This window comes from Haliotis rufescens, unplaced genomic scaffold, assembly GCF_023055435.1.
Source record: "Haliotis rufescens isolate VD_foot unplaced genomic scaffold, xgHalRufe1.0.p SCAF_28, whole genome shotgun sequence".
In the NCBI taxonomy this organism is placed as follows: Eukaryota; Metazoa; Mollusca; class Gastropoda; order Lepetellida; family Haliotidae; genus Haliotis; species Haliotis rufescens.
In genome coordinates, this window is record NW_025963979.1 from 3,388,522 (window position 1) to 3,404,682 (window position 16,161).

The window sequence follows — 16,161 nt, forward strand, 5'->3', positions numbered from 1 at the left end:
CATGGAGAGTGTGACATGGAGAGACTGATGATGCATGGTGAGTGTGACATGGAGAGACTGATGATGCATGGTGAGTGTGACATGGAGAGACTTATGATGCATGGTGAGTGTGACATGGAGAGACTGATGATGCATGGAGAGTGTGATATGGAGAGACTGTTGATGCATGACGAGTGTCACATGGAGAGACTGATGATGCATGGTGAGTGTGACTTGGAGAGACTGATGATGCATTGAGAGTGTGATATGGAGAGACTGATGAAGTATGGTGAGTGTGATATGGAGAGACTGATGATGCATGGAGAGTGTGATATGGAGAGACTGGTCATGCATAGTGAGTGTGATATGGAGAGACTGATGATGCATGGAGAGTGTGACATGGAGAGACTGATGATGCATGGAGAGTGTGATATGGAGAGACTGATGATGCATGGAGAGTGATATGGAGAGACTGATGAAGTATGGTGAGTGTGACATGGAGAGACTGATGATGCATGACGAGTGTGACATGGAGAGACTGATGATGCATGGAGAGTGATATGGAGAGACTGATGATGTATGGTGAGTGTGACATGGAGAGACTGATGATGCATGACGACTGTGACATGGAGAGACAGATGATGCATGACGACTGTGACATGGAGAGACTGATGATGCATGGCGTGTGTCACATGGAGAGACTGATGATGCATGGTGAGTGTGACATGGAGAGGTGAGGTGAAATGGGGTTTAATGTTGCATCCAGATGTGCATGCACAAGTGTGTGCGTCCTGACTGATGCCGATTTGTAGTGCTAGCACATTGAGATACCATGATGCAGTTTAACATGAATACCCCACTCAAACACAGTATACTGACTCCGAGCCAACCAGTCCTTGTTTTCGCCTCTTAATGTCGAGTGCCAGGCAAGGTAACAACAAGTACCATCTTTTAACGTCTTTTGGTATGACGCAGCCAGGGGTCGAACCCCAGTCACATGGACAGACGGATGATGCATGGTGAGTGTGACATGGACTTGTGTGAAATTTACACAGATTGATGATATCCTTGTACAAGTTGACATTATTTCGATGAAAGCTGTCTCTGGAAGTAGATCAAAGTACCCACAAGAACATGTAAGACAAAGTTAATGTCAGTGACAAAAAACAAATACCTTAGGGATTACATCTCTTAGCATTATTTTAATTTCTACACATATCGTCAAAGAGATGCACAGTTCTTGGACTTCCAAGTCCCAAAGTAGGAAAACATCATCATTCCTGCTGCATTTGACTGAATTTAGCTGAACTCTTTGTGTCCCATTCTCCTCTCCAGTGGTCCACACTCTTGATCTGACACCGCTGCCGAGCACATTATCAAGTAGTTATGCTGAATATATAATGATAGTCTGGGTAATGCTGTACTCAATCAAAGTGTTCAATTACAGCCGTATACAACATGGTACAGGTCTCGGATAATACCAATGTCGATTCATCACACACACACACGTTATCACTGCCATGACAGCTCAACTATCAGTGAAGTTTGGCGGCCTCTTCTCCACAAATGCTGACATACCCTCTTTCCTGTCATTCTGAAAGTATCAAGACATTGGTGTACATATAACGATAGTCTAGGTAAAGGTGTATTTCTGCAACATCAATGTTAATACAGTATCACAACAAAGTGTTTAATTACAGTCATAACCAAACAATTCTGACGTGTGAACTCACAGTGGCAAATGAAGCATGGAAAATTCTCTTCTCAAAGTGGAGGCCTTCTCTCAAAGTCATCTCATTGGCTAGAAACAAAATGAAAAAAACCCATACAATTTCAAGAGTAACAAAGCCAGAGTCCTGATGCTCTGTACATCACCTGATGGTTCTTATCATAAAGGTCAAGGCCTGTATCATTCACCTGGATATTTACGCAATCATGACAAAATATACATTTGCATTGTACACGTATATAATACTGCAAATATTTCGTAATTTTGACTCGTCCTTGTAAAAGGGGTGGAGAGCAAATCTGACAACATGAAGGTGTACTTCAATGTAGCAAAAAGATCTGAACTGTTTCCATGTTATGATCCAGGCAAATTACCCTTTTCAGTACCGCCCCTCAGTCCCTGTGGGGTTGCGGTATTGTTCAGTCCCACCATTTCTCCGATTTGAAGACCATTGGAGAATGCTTCCAACCAAATATGGTAAATATCTATCCCTTAGTTCCAGAGAAGAAATAGCTTAAAGCAATAACGCCAAATTACCCCTATTTGGCCCTGCCCATCAGTGCCCTGGGGGGTCAGCGCTACCATTTGTACAATTTTTAATCCCCACCACCAAGGGATGCTTCAAGTCAAATTTCGTTAATTTCCAATTTGTGGTTCAGAAGAAGAAGTCGTTTGAAAAAATATTTGACGTACGGTGACAGATTACGGCCTGAGGACGGACGCCACGGTATGGCTTAAGCTCCTTGTCCTTTGAACCTAACAAGGTCCTTAAGCAAAACATGCAATAACCATTACATAACATTTACACAACAGACATAAAATCACTGTTGCTCACTTGGTACTTTCTAAGTCTGATAAATTTTCTATTTGAAATCTCTAGATTCAATCCGCTGGCAGACCATGGCAAACACCTCGGAATGAAACTTCCTTTCTGTGGGAGCCACAATGTCCAGTCTGGACAGCAAATCCGCTTGCACATTCCAGCAAAATGGAATATGTTGAACTAGGAACAGCAGATTCAGATGGTCTTACAGTAGGAGGAAGTGGAACATTGGCAACAACAGAGAGGAGTGGAGAGTCTCCTGATTTTGAAAACACCACAACGCGGAGTAGTATAGGTAATGGGGATTCCGGCTCACTTCCACTGGAGCCAGATTTATATATCTATACCACTACTACAGAGGGAATTTTTTATGCAAAAATGATGATGCAATTCAACGATCGTCATGACATTAAACTACATTGTAATGAAAATATTCTCTATTATTTTTCCCATACATATACCATTATTTTTCACAAAGTGATATTCAACATTTTTACTTAGTTCTTCGTTCATTTTACTAGGAGACCAGACTATATACTCTTCTTGATAATTGGAAAGAAACAATTTATGACCGTATTTGGTTGGTTTGACATCACTGATATAATATATACCTTGTGGTAATTCTCTCCATTTGATAATTTTGTCCCTGAGCATAAATGCTTCGATAGCTTTTTCGAGTTCTTCCTTTGTTGGTTTGTAATTCTTCATTATCATATACTTATGTAAGCATTTGTTTAAATGTGATCCAACAATAGTAAGCAATCTATTTTTAATCTCCAACAAGTTCTTTGGTTTTGGCACGGAAAAATTGACGCGCTTGTTGTCTCCCCTGTTCTTCGCTAATACCACTGGTCTTACGAGAATTTGATCGAATCTCCTGCTTCATTGCGTTGTATTTGGTGTGTTCTGAGAGCACTAAACGAAACTCCTCCTCGGATATCTTACAATCAGCCATTGCTGTTGAAATATGGTCCTCAATGCTGTTCAACTTTGCTTCGGCGAGTATCCGAATATTATCATGTTTTAATGTTTTCTTTTGCAACTTACGAGAAATGAAATTTAGCATTATTCCTGCCAGTCCTGAGACTCCAGCCGCTATTTCCATGCCAAGTACGATAGGCGCGGCGATTATAGTTGATAATAAACCAACAACGGCTACACCGAGTCCCATGCCAGCTGTTACAAGCGCGGTGTCAACTCCGTCGAGAGCATTCACAGCTCTGAGATACTTTTTATATAATCCAAGTCTCAACTCCCTCTCCTTCTCTATTTGATGTTTTATGTAGCTTATTTGATGTAATCGAAATCCATCAACAGTATTCATCTTTTCAGATGCTTTATCGAGCGCCGGATATAAACCTATAATGTATACTAGCCACATAAAGAAACTGTGCACGGAGAAAATATATTCTGGATTGAAATACAACACAGCAAGAACAAAATGATGCAGATGCTGTAGCAGCTGAATGATCGGACCATAAGAAAATGTCAACGGGACCTGAACAACATCTGTTACGATGACGTCAGAAGATCAAAATGGAGTAGGGGGTCATACGACAAAGTCACAAAGTCAATAACGGGTATGACCACCCTGTGCGTGAATCACAGCAGTGCATCGGCAACGCGTGGAGTCCTCCAAATGGGCATGGAAGGTCTGGGGAATGGCCTGCCATATCCTCCTTAAATCCTGTGCCAAGTCACGGACGTTATCTGGAGGATGTGGAAGACGACGCAGACGGCGCTCCATTTCATCCCACACATGCTCTATTGGGGAGAGATCTGGAGAAACTGCAGTAACATGACATTGTTATGGTGAAGGAAATCCATTGCGACCCTAGCCGTGTGAGGACGAGCATTGTCCTGTTGAAATGTCAATCCCGGGCCATGACGTTGCAGGAAAGGAATGACCACAGGCCTCAGAATCTGATCTCTGTAGCCAACACCGGTGAGATTGCCCTGAACAACCACCAAAGGGGTTCGGTGCCGTGCTGTTATCCCACCCCAAATCATCACAGAGCCACCTCCAAAACGATTCCTCTCCACAATACAGTTGCATGCATAACGTTCTCCCAAACGCCGGTAGACACGTTGGCGCCCGTCACTGTGGGAAATGTTGAACCTCGATTCATCTGTAAAGACAACATTTCTCCACCATATTCGAGGTTGGCGAACATGATTTCAACACCATCTTAGACGGTTGACTCGATGACAATGTGTCAGGATGGGACGTATGGCAGGGCGTCATGGTCGAATCCCGTACTGACGTAAACAATTCCTGACAGTGTTGGGATGGATACGGCGTAGTCCAGGAATTGTCTGGGACGTCGTTACCTGTGTCGGAGATGTGTAACTCGAATCCATCTGTCCTGTCTTGGCATGGTTACTCGGGGACGTCCTGAACGTGGGTGGTCAGCAAGGTCATTTGTGTTCTGATAACGCCTCACCAATGCCGATATCGTGTTATGATGGCATTGGAAATGTGTTGCCACCTGTTGTTGCCTCATTCCCGCTCGGATCATTCCAATGGCTTCATGACGCTGTGCAGCTGTCAATCTTGGCATGATTTGCTTGTGATATGCTTGTGTCTGTGCTTGAGAAGTTTTGAATTTTTGAATGACCACAGATCATGCTTTCCAAAGTGACAGCGAATTTTGAGTTGCACATGCTGTCTACAGCTGCACAGGAAACACGTGCAGTAACACATTGCATGTCCATAGGCCCCCATCAATGACGTCATATCGCATGGTACGTGCATGAGCGTTTGAATGTCTCCAATAATTGCTGTGTTCAAACCTATATTTCATATATGGACGGTGTGCCCTTATATCTATATTTTCTCCGTGCACAGTTTCTTAATGTGGCTAGTATATATTATTATATCATATAATAGTCTTTAATTGGTCTTGCTTCAATGTTTTGAGAGTATACATCAACCTAATTAAATGTATATTATACGGCATAAATATCTTAGTAAGAGAAATGCTATCACGTTTGATAATTTGGACCCCCTCAAGGGTTGCAACGGGTGATGCTCCTACATAAATAATACTGCAACGTCGACGCTCGTGTTGCTTGAGCCATTTAATTGATAGACCTGGTAATATTTCGAAGGCATCTTCTGGTGCATCTCCAAACAAGACTTCAATAATAAGCATAGAAAGATCAGGTATTGCACTCAAGTTCTGTTTTATATCATTGAATTCAGTAACCAAATTTAAACTAACATTTTTTTATGCCGAACGACTCAATAACATATGACCTGGGTTTTCTGGCAGGGGAGAGACTAACACACTTTTTCGTTTTGATGGGAAATAAGCCCCGAGTACGATCCCACTATTTATTATCTTAGTTAAATTATGTGCCTTACCCATCATCACATAAGGTGGGTTAATGATGATATTCAGTAGCCACTCGATTTTTGCTTCAATCTTAGTCCATTTATTATCATCGTTGCGAGCAAGATTGTATGAACTGTTTTTTTTAGTCTACTAATGTCGACATCGCTTAAATCTCCTAGATTACCTGTGAATGCAACTTCTTTCCGCTTGTATACATTATCTTGTAAGTGTAAAGTGTATAACTTTCCATCGGTACCGGGTTTACCGAATCCTTCTGTGTCTCCGAGATTGGAAAGCGCAATTGTATTACATTGTCTGAGTGTTCCAGGGCCTGATGAATCAAATCGCGTTAATTTTGTTCGTGGAAATTGTCAACTGGGTGTTTTGAAGGACGGGCTGCTAATGCGTGACCGCCAGAATGAGCGCTTCTAATTCTAGATTGTTGCTGTGCCAGTGACACTGTTCTCCTTACTACAGCCCTGAGGTCGTCTGAGCCTCCAGATGAACTTCCCATCCTTGTTTTGAGGCATCTACAAACAGATGTAGCACTGGTTTTAGCATAGTCAAGGAGATGCAGCTAAAGACTCCACTGTCCACCAATGAAGGTAAGTGTTACCGTAGGTGTCACGTACAATACCCTCCTACCTCGGCCACTTATTCTCAAGATGCCTTGGTTCCGGGGAAGATGAAGCTCTCTCAAAGTACAAGTCAGATTTGTTGCTCAAGTCCATTTATCAGAGACGAAATTCTTGAATTGAATTGTTTGATGTGTTTCTGTAGCCATGGAAATGCCAAATGGGAGGACTGCACACTGGTAATGGATACCATTGAAGAAGAACCTGAGGCACTGCCTGTCGCTGGGTTGGATGGGCACACCGAGAGGCACATCCTTGATGTCGAGGCTTATCAGGGAATCATTGGTGTTGATTCTGGTCCTGAACAGCCTCAACGTGGACATTCTGAAGTAGGTGGACGTTCCAGGTAGCGCCAATTGAAAATGGCAAGATTGTGTATCATGCGAAGTTTGTCTAAATGCTTTTTGGGACAAGAAACACAATCTCAATGGCCTCCTTGGCGGGGGAAGCTGGTGACATACGGGTTCTACAGGGCGGCCAAATTTTGCCTATTCTCACACCTACGGCTGAGTCAGTGACTAGAATGACTGGGGTGGGAGGTTCAAGTCATTGTTGTCCAACAGTTAGGTGCTTCCCTTCAGATCGGCACCTACGATGCTGGAGGAACTTGTTCACGTCTGGTCCCGGAGACGTTTCTGCAGAAGCCAACCTATCCGCTATCCATTTGGGAACTTGAGTCAAAGCAAGATGTCCAAGTCCGAAAAGGGAGGGTCATAGGGTCATTCATTCCTATGGACAGGTGAACTGCTCCGAGAGCGGTGACGTGACGATTTCGAGCTATGCTGGAGGAGCTGAACCACAAGACAATCTTGCATGAGTAGAGGGTGTAGGGTCTCTGTCCACGAGAGGCAATGATGAAAGCAACTACTGATGAGTCATCACCAACTGAGAAGACGTGACAATCAGCTGAGGTAATGTCGTCTGAGGTGTTGCTGTAGAAAGGCACAAACCATAAACAACAACACAATAGCAAGAAAAACAGTGTATAAATAACAAGCAAAGGATGCTGAAAAACTGCAGAAGCTATATTCTCACAAACAATGTTACATGACTGTGTTGACTGACAAAGCAGTAATGTGCTCTTATGTGACGTCACCACATTCAGGTCATGTGGAGGCTGTGTGAGGGTATTGCTACACCACTGGTTCGAACAACTTCTTCTGCAGCTGGGCCTCTGACAGCTTAGTCTTTCTGTAAAAAAACCCAGCAGTAAATGCATTAAGGAGTAATGCAAGATAAGTTGATAAGTTAATGGTTTGACACATTATAAAGTCTCAACTCTTGTGGCCTTGTCGATTCGAATATTTTCAAAGTTTGAATTTCTACATGTTGAATCTATTCAAAATAATTCTCTCAGAGATATGATCAGTATTGAGAGTGATTTTGGAGAATCATGATATCTCACCTGCATTGACAGCCTCTTTACATATTCCAACAACAATCTCACCTGCATTGACAGCCTCTTTACATATTCCAACAACAATCTCACCTGCATTGACAGCCTCTTTACATATTCCAACAACAATCTGACCTGCATTGACAGCCTCTTTACATATTCCAACAACATTCTGACCTGCACTGACAGCCTCTTTATGTATTCTAACAACAATCTGACCTGCATTGACAGCCTCTTTACATATTCCAACAACAATCTGACCTGCATTGACAGCCTCTTTACATATTCCAACAACAATCTGACCTGCATTGACAGCCTCTTTACATATTCCAACAACAATCTGACCTGCACTGACAGCCTCTTTATGTATTCTAACAACAATCTGACCTGCATTGACAGCCTCTTTACATATTCCAACAACAATCTCACCTGCACTGACAGCCTCTTTACATATTCTAACAACAATCTGACCTGCACTGACAGCCTCTTTACATATTCTAACAACAATCTGACCTGCACTGACAGCCTCTTTACATATTCTAACAACAATCTGACCTGCATTGACAGCCTCTTTACATATTCCAACAACAATCTCACCTGCACTGACAGCCTCTTTACATATTCCAACAAGAATTCCTCCTGCATTGACAGCCAATTTACATATTCCAACAACAATTTGACCTGCACTGACAGCCTCTTTACATATTCCAACAAGAATTCCTCCTGCATTGACAGCCAATTTACATATTCCAACAACAATCTCACCTGCATTGACAGCCTCTTTACACATGCCAACAATGATCTTGGAGAAGCCTGATATCTTCTCAGCTGTTTTCACTGCCTCTGCTACCAGCTGGTCGGGGGGAAACACTTTACTCACAAGGCCTGTATGGTTTACAAAGAAACATTGTCATATTTCATGATGGTTCACAAATATACTTTTTGTTTGTTTGTTTGTTATTTAACGCCGCAGTCAGCAATATTCCAGCTATATGAGTCTGGACCAGATAATTCAGTGATTGACATCATGCACATCGGTCCATGCAATTGGGATCGATGACATGCATCAACCAAGTCAGCGAGCCTGACCACCCAATCCCGTTAGTCGCCTCTTACGACAAGCATAGTCGCCTTTTATGGCAAGCATGGGTTGCTGAAGACCTACTCTACCCCGGATCTTCCTGGGTCAATATACGTTTCAATGAAAAGTAGGACAATATGCTGCTATATACATGTGCAGGTCCACTGAGTGACCTCCCAGTGCATTGTGGTCACCTCACCTGCTTGCTCTGCCTCCTGAGCCGACATCATGTTCCCAGTCAACACCATCTCCATTGCCTTTGACTTTCCGATAGCTCGGATTAAGCGTTGTGTGCCACCCGCTCCTACAACACATAGAGGTTGCACAGCATCACCACCTAAACAATGCACTTGTTCTTAATCCTTACACATCAGACAACATTCTCAACAGGTAAGGTTAACAACTGTAAATGGCAAATGTTGCCTGTATCCTCAAAGTCAACATTTCATGATCAGTAGGAACCGTGGGAAACAGTGCTCAGTGCATCATTGTAGGTCTCTAAGGCTTAAAAAATCAAAAGAATTGGTTCTGAGGCAATGGCTTTTGAAAAATAGTGTTGTTGTTCAAGCTAGAATGTAACCAAATTTTGCAGAATATTTAAAGAGTGAGTGAGTTGGGTTTAACGCCGCTTTTAACTGTTATTTCAGTTATATCGCGGCGTGTCAGCTTAATGTGGGAGGAAAGCCTGAAATGATGCAGGTCTCAGACGTTTACCACTTCTGTGAAACCCACGAGCACGGGTATGGTGCTGACAAACCTAGAAACAAAATCGGGAGGAGAACCGGGATTCGAACCCACAATCATAGGTTTCTGGCGTGCCCAAGGGACGCAACTCTGCACAGCGAATCGCGGCGCCTTAGACGACTGGGCCACCCGTGCCCCCAAATATTTAAAGATTATTTTTTTTTATTTCTTTTTTTTTTTTTTAAATTGAACCATAAACTAAACGTGCAGGGACTTTATGATGATGCAGGCGGTGCCTGAGAACCAAGACTATTTTTTTCTTTAGCCTAACTTACCAGGGATTGTTCCAAGTGTGATCTCGGGCTGACCAAACTTGGCTTTCTCTCCAGCATAGATGATGTCGCACATCATGGCGACCTCGCAGCCTCCGCCCAGCTGCAACAGGCAAACACTGTAGCACAAATTGTTCTCCTACATGTTGTTTCAATTTGATCTTCAGGGAGAAGTGATTACAGTTATAACATCCTTAGGACATCAAATCCACATTAAGAGTACTACCACACAAGCACCTTTGGTCAAATCCATCTCTTTGACAAACATTTTACCAATCAGTAATTGTTATCAAGTGACAAATATTAGAGCAACATTTCAAAAGTTAAAACAGAAATCAACTCTAACAATGTATCAAATCAATTATGAACAAAAAGACAACACATAAACCTCGCCTATCTTGCATCAATAGACAAGTTTCTTTTGTAACAACTGCAAGTAAGCAGAAACTGAAGCATGAGTCTACAGGGCACGTACAGCATATCCATTGACTGCAGCTAGGATAGGCTTTCTCAAGTTGGCTATACTGTCTGCCTCTCCAGGAAAATAAGTGCTTGTTACTTCAAAAAAGGACTTAACACTCATTTCTTCTATGTCTGCACCCACTGGAAGTGAAAATGTAGCATATACTAGTAGACTGCCATACATACTAAATTGACTTGACACTGGGCAATAACCACACCTAGTGCAGATGACCACAGTAAAGAAAACCATTTGATTTCTCATCTCTTGTCCATTTGGATTCAAAGAGTCTATGGCATCATGACATTGTATTGTACATTGTAGTGTCCTTCCTGGAAGACCTCCTAAAGGAATCATTTGGTGATGTGTCTAGTGTGGCTGTTGACAAGGTAGAAGAAAGGCAGGCCAGGGGGACTCCCAGCATTTGAAGTCTTCTGGGTACAAACTGACACTCAAACAATCAGCTAATGTTCAAAATCATTTCATTGGGTCCCAATACAGTGCTACCCACACTCAGTCCAAACTATGGAGTATTATAGGACACTGTAGCCTGGAGACTACTTCTACCCTTGAATCCTCCTCACATAGTGAACTGGATTCCATTTGTTCTACCTGGGAAAACTTTTTACACCCTGTCCTTGAAAACTCCCTTTCAAATCCAACATTGCAATGAGAAGGGGTGAAAACCCCTCAGAACCCATACATGTTTCCATACATCCCTCACATGGAATACATAATTTCTGGATTGCTTCAGAATAAATGATTCCCTGTAAAAAATAAAGACAGATACTGGTAAAGTACATTCCAGCCTCCTGCACTGTAATCTTGAAGCCTATCTGCAATATAGTGTAAGTCACGTACAACATAGCCCTGGACAGCTGCTACGATGGGCAGTCAAGTCCCCCAGGAAAGTACGTCTCATAAACCCCCAGATATGTTTCTTCACACATTTCCTTGATGTCATCACCAACTGAAACATGGTAACCATCACTGCATGAAGCTTGCAATCCGCTGTATCATGTCAATATGTTCACTACATCTCTAGGACACCCATGCAGGAAGGACACTCATGAAACAGCCAGGAATCACTAAGTCTTCTAAAACAAAAGGTATCAAAAGTTTCTATATGTGGTCAGTGCACTAAGCTTGGCCTTTGTATACAGAGACAGAGAGTGTTTCATACAGCGAATCCATTGACAGCAGCAATGACCGGCTTGGTAAAGTCGGACAGTCTTGTCCAGTGACTGAGGAAGTTCCCGCTGAACACCTGGGCAAACTGTTGGCCCTGCATCTCCTTGATGTCTGCCCCGGCTGAAACATGACAGGGTTACTTACTCTAGGCTGTCACTGTGTGGTCAGTGACATGGATCTAGAGAGTGAATGAGTTTTTCAAGCGAGAATCACCAGTGTCAGCAGTACTTCAGCCACATTTTGGTGAAGATTTGGTCTTCTTCCCATGCATGTGGTAACCTCTCATAATTCAAACCACTCGAAACCAAATCACTGTGAATTTCTGTGCATAAAAGTTCACATTCACTTTGTTTTATCATGTTCAGAGCAATGGTAGCTACTGGGGACCTTCCATCCAGCAAGTATTTGTAAATCATACATGTCAGTTTGTTTGTTAGATTGTTGTTTAACGCTGCACTCAGCAATGTTCCGGTTATATTTAAAAAATATTCCAGTCTGTAAATAATCGAGTCTAGACCAGACAATGATTGACATCATGATCAATGATCAACACAATTGGGATAAGATGACATGCATCAGCCAAGACAGTGAGCCAGACCAGCTGATCCCGTTAGTTGCTTCTAATGACAAGCATGGGTTCTTGAAGACCATTTCCAACCCAGATCTTTACCGTACCATCCATATCAAATCAATAGTGATTGCTAGAGGATTTGTTGATACTGTATGATAAGATATTGTCAAACCGCAACCATGCTCCCAATACTACTCATGTCCAAACCTGGATAATACATGGGAACTCTGAGCATCTTAATATTTAATTGTAGAGATATCAAGTTTTCAACTTTAACTGGGAAATTTCAACACATGCTAAATGAGTAAGATTCAACCATCTCATATTTCTTGCGAACTTAGAACTTTCTCATCTGTCTGGTAAAACTCATTATTCCTAAGTCTTATTGAGTCTGCTTTTAGTTTGCAGCTAACATGCACATTCTTTTTATTTGACCCAAGAAGGACATCACAGACAGAAGTAATTAGAAGACTAAAGTGAAAATCTTCAAGAATCTTTCACACAGTACCCGCAAAGGCCCTCTCACTGCCAGTGAGGACTACACAGCCGACACCACGGTCCTTCTCAAACTGGTCCAGGGCTACACTGACTTCTTTCATGAGACCATCACAGAGAGCGTTGAGAGCCTTTGGCCGATTCAGCTGTATCAAGCCAACATTGCTCTTCTCCCCTTTCTTGTCCACGAGAATGTATTCAAAGTTTCCTGTCAGGACAATGATGACACGTTTGAAGTTACCTGTACTGTAACTGCTTGTATTACATTACTGTAAGTATCAACAGAGGTGCAAGGGTCAGCTGATCAATGTTTACAAAATGTATATAAGTTGAAGATCATCATGTGAAATTTTTCAACCATTCTCAGCTAGTACATCTTTAAACATCATGAATGCTACGGACTGACATGAACATTGTGCTAAATATACACACTAGTACTGTGTGCTGCAGATTGACATGCTACAGACTGACATAAATGTTGTTCTACACATAAGTACTGTGTGCTACAGACTGACATGAATGTTGTTCTACACATAAGTACTGTGTGCTACAGACTGACATGAATGTTGTTCTACACATAAGTACTGTGTGCTACAGACTGACATGAATGTTGTTCTACACATAAGTACTGTGTGCTACAGACTGACATGAATGTTGTTCTATGCATAAGTACTGTGTGCTAGACTGACATGAATGTTGTTCTATGCATAAGTACTGTATGCTGCAGATTGACATGAATGTTGTTCTACGCATAAGTACTGTGTGCTAGACTGACATGAATGTTGTTCTACCCACAAGTACTGTGTGCTAGACTGACATGAATGTTGTTCTATGCATAAGTACTGTGTGCTAGACTGACATGAATGTTGTTCTATGCATAAGTACAGTGTGCTAGGCTGACATGAATGTTGTTCTATGCATAAGTACAGTGTGCTAGACTGACATGAATGTTGTTCTATGCATAAGTACAGTGTGCTAGACTGATATGAATGTTGTTCTATGCATAAGTACTGTGTGCTAGACAGACATGAATGTTGTTCTATGCATAAGTACAGTGTGCTAGACTGACATGAATGTTGTTCCACGCATAAGTACTGTGTGCTAGACTGACATGAATGTTGTTCTACGCATAAGTACTGTGTGCTAGACTGACATGAATGTTGTTCTACGCATAAGTACTGTGTGCTAGACTGACATGAATGTTGTTCTACGCACAAGTACTATGTGCTACAGATTGACATGAATGTTGATAATCACATGTACAAACACTTTGTCATGGTTACCCATGATGACCCTGAAATTGCACGTGCATCCCTGTCACTGCATGCATAAAATGTCATGAGTGAGAAATTTGTCACTTTTCAAAGTACATGTGGGACCAACTCAATTCAAACACAGATTCATTTGCATGAGTGTTTTAACTGTGAAAAGCAACTTTGTTGACGGCCAAACCTTGTAAACATTATGCCCACCTATCTGCGGCTGTGTGCAATTGGAATGCTTGCAACTGGAATTGCATAAAATGTTGTTGTAGGCGTGTAGGTGTTAAGATGAACACCTACATGCCTACAACAACATACAGTCACTCCAGTACCACACACTGGCAATACCAGGGACCGCCCACTTTCTGGACGTCCACTAGAAACGTCACATCAGCAACATAATCAAAGCCGCCTGGTTCACCTGTGAAATCAGTTTCAGACTGCACCTTTGACAGCATGCTCCATCCCTGGCTTACATTCAATTAGTGCAAGGACTTTGAGGAGTCAATTATGACAGCATAACAACTGACCACGTCAACTTTGCTGCCACGTCATCAGACAGCATGCCTGGCATGGTCAAGACAACATCTGAGGTTCAAGTTACAGGACTGGAGTTTAGACACCATGAAAGATGAGGCCAGGCTTCATCTTGACAGTCCATCAGCGAGGTTTATCAACATTGGAAGGAGTTTTACGCTGACGTTCAATGTTCTGCGTCTGGTTGTGAGAGCATAATGGTGTGGGAAGACGTCACTGCACATCACAGGAACCGTCTAGTGGTCATCAATGGCAATCTGTCAGGTGTATGGTACAATGACTAAAAGCTGTCTATCCTCACATCATTCCATTCCTTCAGTCCCATGGACATCACATTAGTTCACAACAGCAGGACAATGAACACCCTCACATTACACATGTGGTCACAAGCTTAATTGGACAAGACAACATCCCCATACTCCCTTAGCCTGCTGTTTCACCAGATCTGTGACACATCAAACATGTGGGTTAAAATGAAACACCGACTTCCAAACCAACCAGTGACATTGATCCAACAGCGACAGGCCTTGGTACAGATCTGGAATGACATCCCACAAGCCTTCCTCAATGACCTTGCGTCATCAGTGTGGCGCCTTTGTCAAGCTTGTGTTACTGCTAATGGTGGGCATACCCGATGTGTGGACATATGTTGACACTGTAAAAATGAATTCAGGGTCCGCTCTCCCATTCATCTTTTCTTGAAACAACACCCGCCATTGTTTATGTCAACATGACCGACAAATCGGATTAACCCATTTAACGCTTGAAAAGGTAAGAATTTATGGCTAACCGTTACCAAAAGCAAGCTAACCCTAAGAAAAAACGAAAACGGGTGTTGGATCGTAAAGACGGGTCAGTTTCTCTAAGACCGAAATGGGGTGTTCGATTGTAAAGACGTGTAAGTTTCCCTAAGACCGAAAACGTGTTTTGGATCGTGAAGTGAGAGTCACCGGAGCGTGAGGCATGGTAACTGTATAGCGAGACAGCGGCGGTACTATGTAGCGCGGTAATTGAGTGGATGGTAGAGCTCGGCTGCGGCCGGTAACCTGCATTGTTGCCGAATGTTTGGCCAATCGTTGTGGCATGACTTATTAGTGATCAAGCCATCAGAAACTGAGGTGAGCCTGTTTCGTTTTCGCCTGATTATGCACCGATTCTGCACCGAATCTGCACCGACTATCACAGACACAATGACACAGGAAGCACTTCGTGCAAACGTCCATTTTCATGTATTACAACCATTACCTGTAGTTAAGCAACGACTGAGTGGTGTCAGTTGATATTTTGCAGTATGTTTACTGCTTAGTTGCATTAAATTCACCCCAACTTTCCTCAACAAGGTCGCCATGTTTATAAAGTGGTTCCTCGCTCTCTATGCGCGTACGCCAGCGAGCTACATCTGGTTCAGATATAATACGGACAAACCCTTCTGCTATTTTAAGTGATTTTTTTTCTTGCGTTTGTGAAGAAAACAAAACATGACCTTCCCCAGACATATGTAATGTTCTTAGAGAGTCTCGCTAATTTATTGGCCCGCAGTTTAAAAATCTATTAACAGTAATTTTAACCTTTTCAATACAAAATATGCGACTTTTTAAATGATATATTTGACCTAAAGATTAATAAACGAACGAGTAGTTTATTAAAG

The 16,161-nt window shown here is 42.3% G+C and overlaps 1 protein-coding gene across 3 annotated transcripts; it reads right to left on the reverse strand.

Annotated features, from left to right (window-relative positions):
• Positions 1-1,161: 1,161 nt before the first annotated feature.
• On the reverse strand, positions 1,162-15,908 carry LOC124119394 (enoyl-CoA hydratase, mitochondrial-like). 3 transcript variants are annotated; one of them, XM_046481887.2, is made up of 8 exons: positions 15,759-15,908; positions 12,728-12,922; positions 10,473-10,600; positions 10,001-10,100; positions 9,181-9,285; positions 8,666-8,785; positions 1,713-1,780; positions 1,162-1,573 (listed from the first exon to the last, which is right to left on the reverse strand). In XM_046481887.2, exons 1-8 carry the CDS (start codon positions 15,859-15,861, stop codon positions 1,508-1,510), a joined length of 885 nt encoding a protein of 294 aa, XP_046337843.1. In that variant the 5' UTR covers positions 15,862-15,908; the 3' UTR covers positions 1,162-1,507. The 3 variants fall into 3 exon arrangements, with proteins under 3 accessions (XP_046337843.1, XP_046337842.1, XP_048258625.1); XM_046481886.2 differs by lacking the exon at positions 10,473-10,600 and adding an exon at positions 11,641-11,768; XM_048402668.1 differs by lacking the exons at positions 10,473-10,600; positions 12,728-12,922 and adding an exon at positions 11,641-11,768 and having other exon boundaries at positions 15,759-15,902.
• Positions 15,909-16,161: the final 253 nt, after the last annotated feature.

What these genes read in the sequence shown, in the direction of transcription:
- LOC124119394 (XM_046481887.2), bottom strand. Translation starts at nt 15,861, where the DNA reads ATGGCGACCTTGTTGAGGAAAGTTGGGGTGAATTTAATGCAACTAAGC. An exon ending in CTGCAGTCAATGGATATGCT is followed by an intron (nt 10,101 to 10,472) that starts GTACGTGCCCTG and finishes TGCCTGTTGCAG; the next exon opens with CTGGGCGGAGGCTGCGAGGT. An exon ending in TCCATGCTTCATTTGCCACT is followed by an intron (nt 1,574 to 1,712) that starts GTGAGTTCACAC and finishes TGATACTTTCAG; the next exon opens with AATGACAGGAAAGAGGGTAT.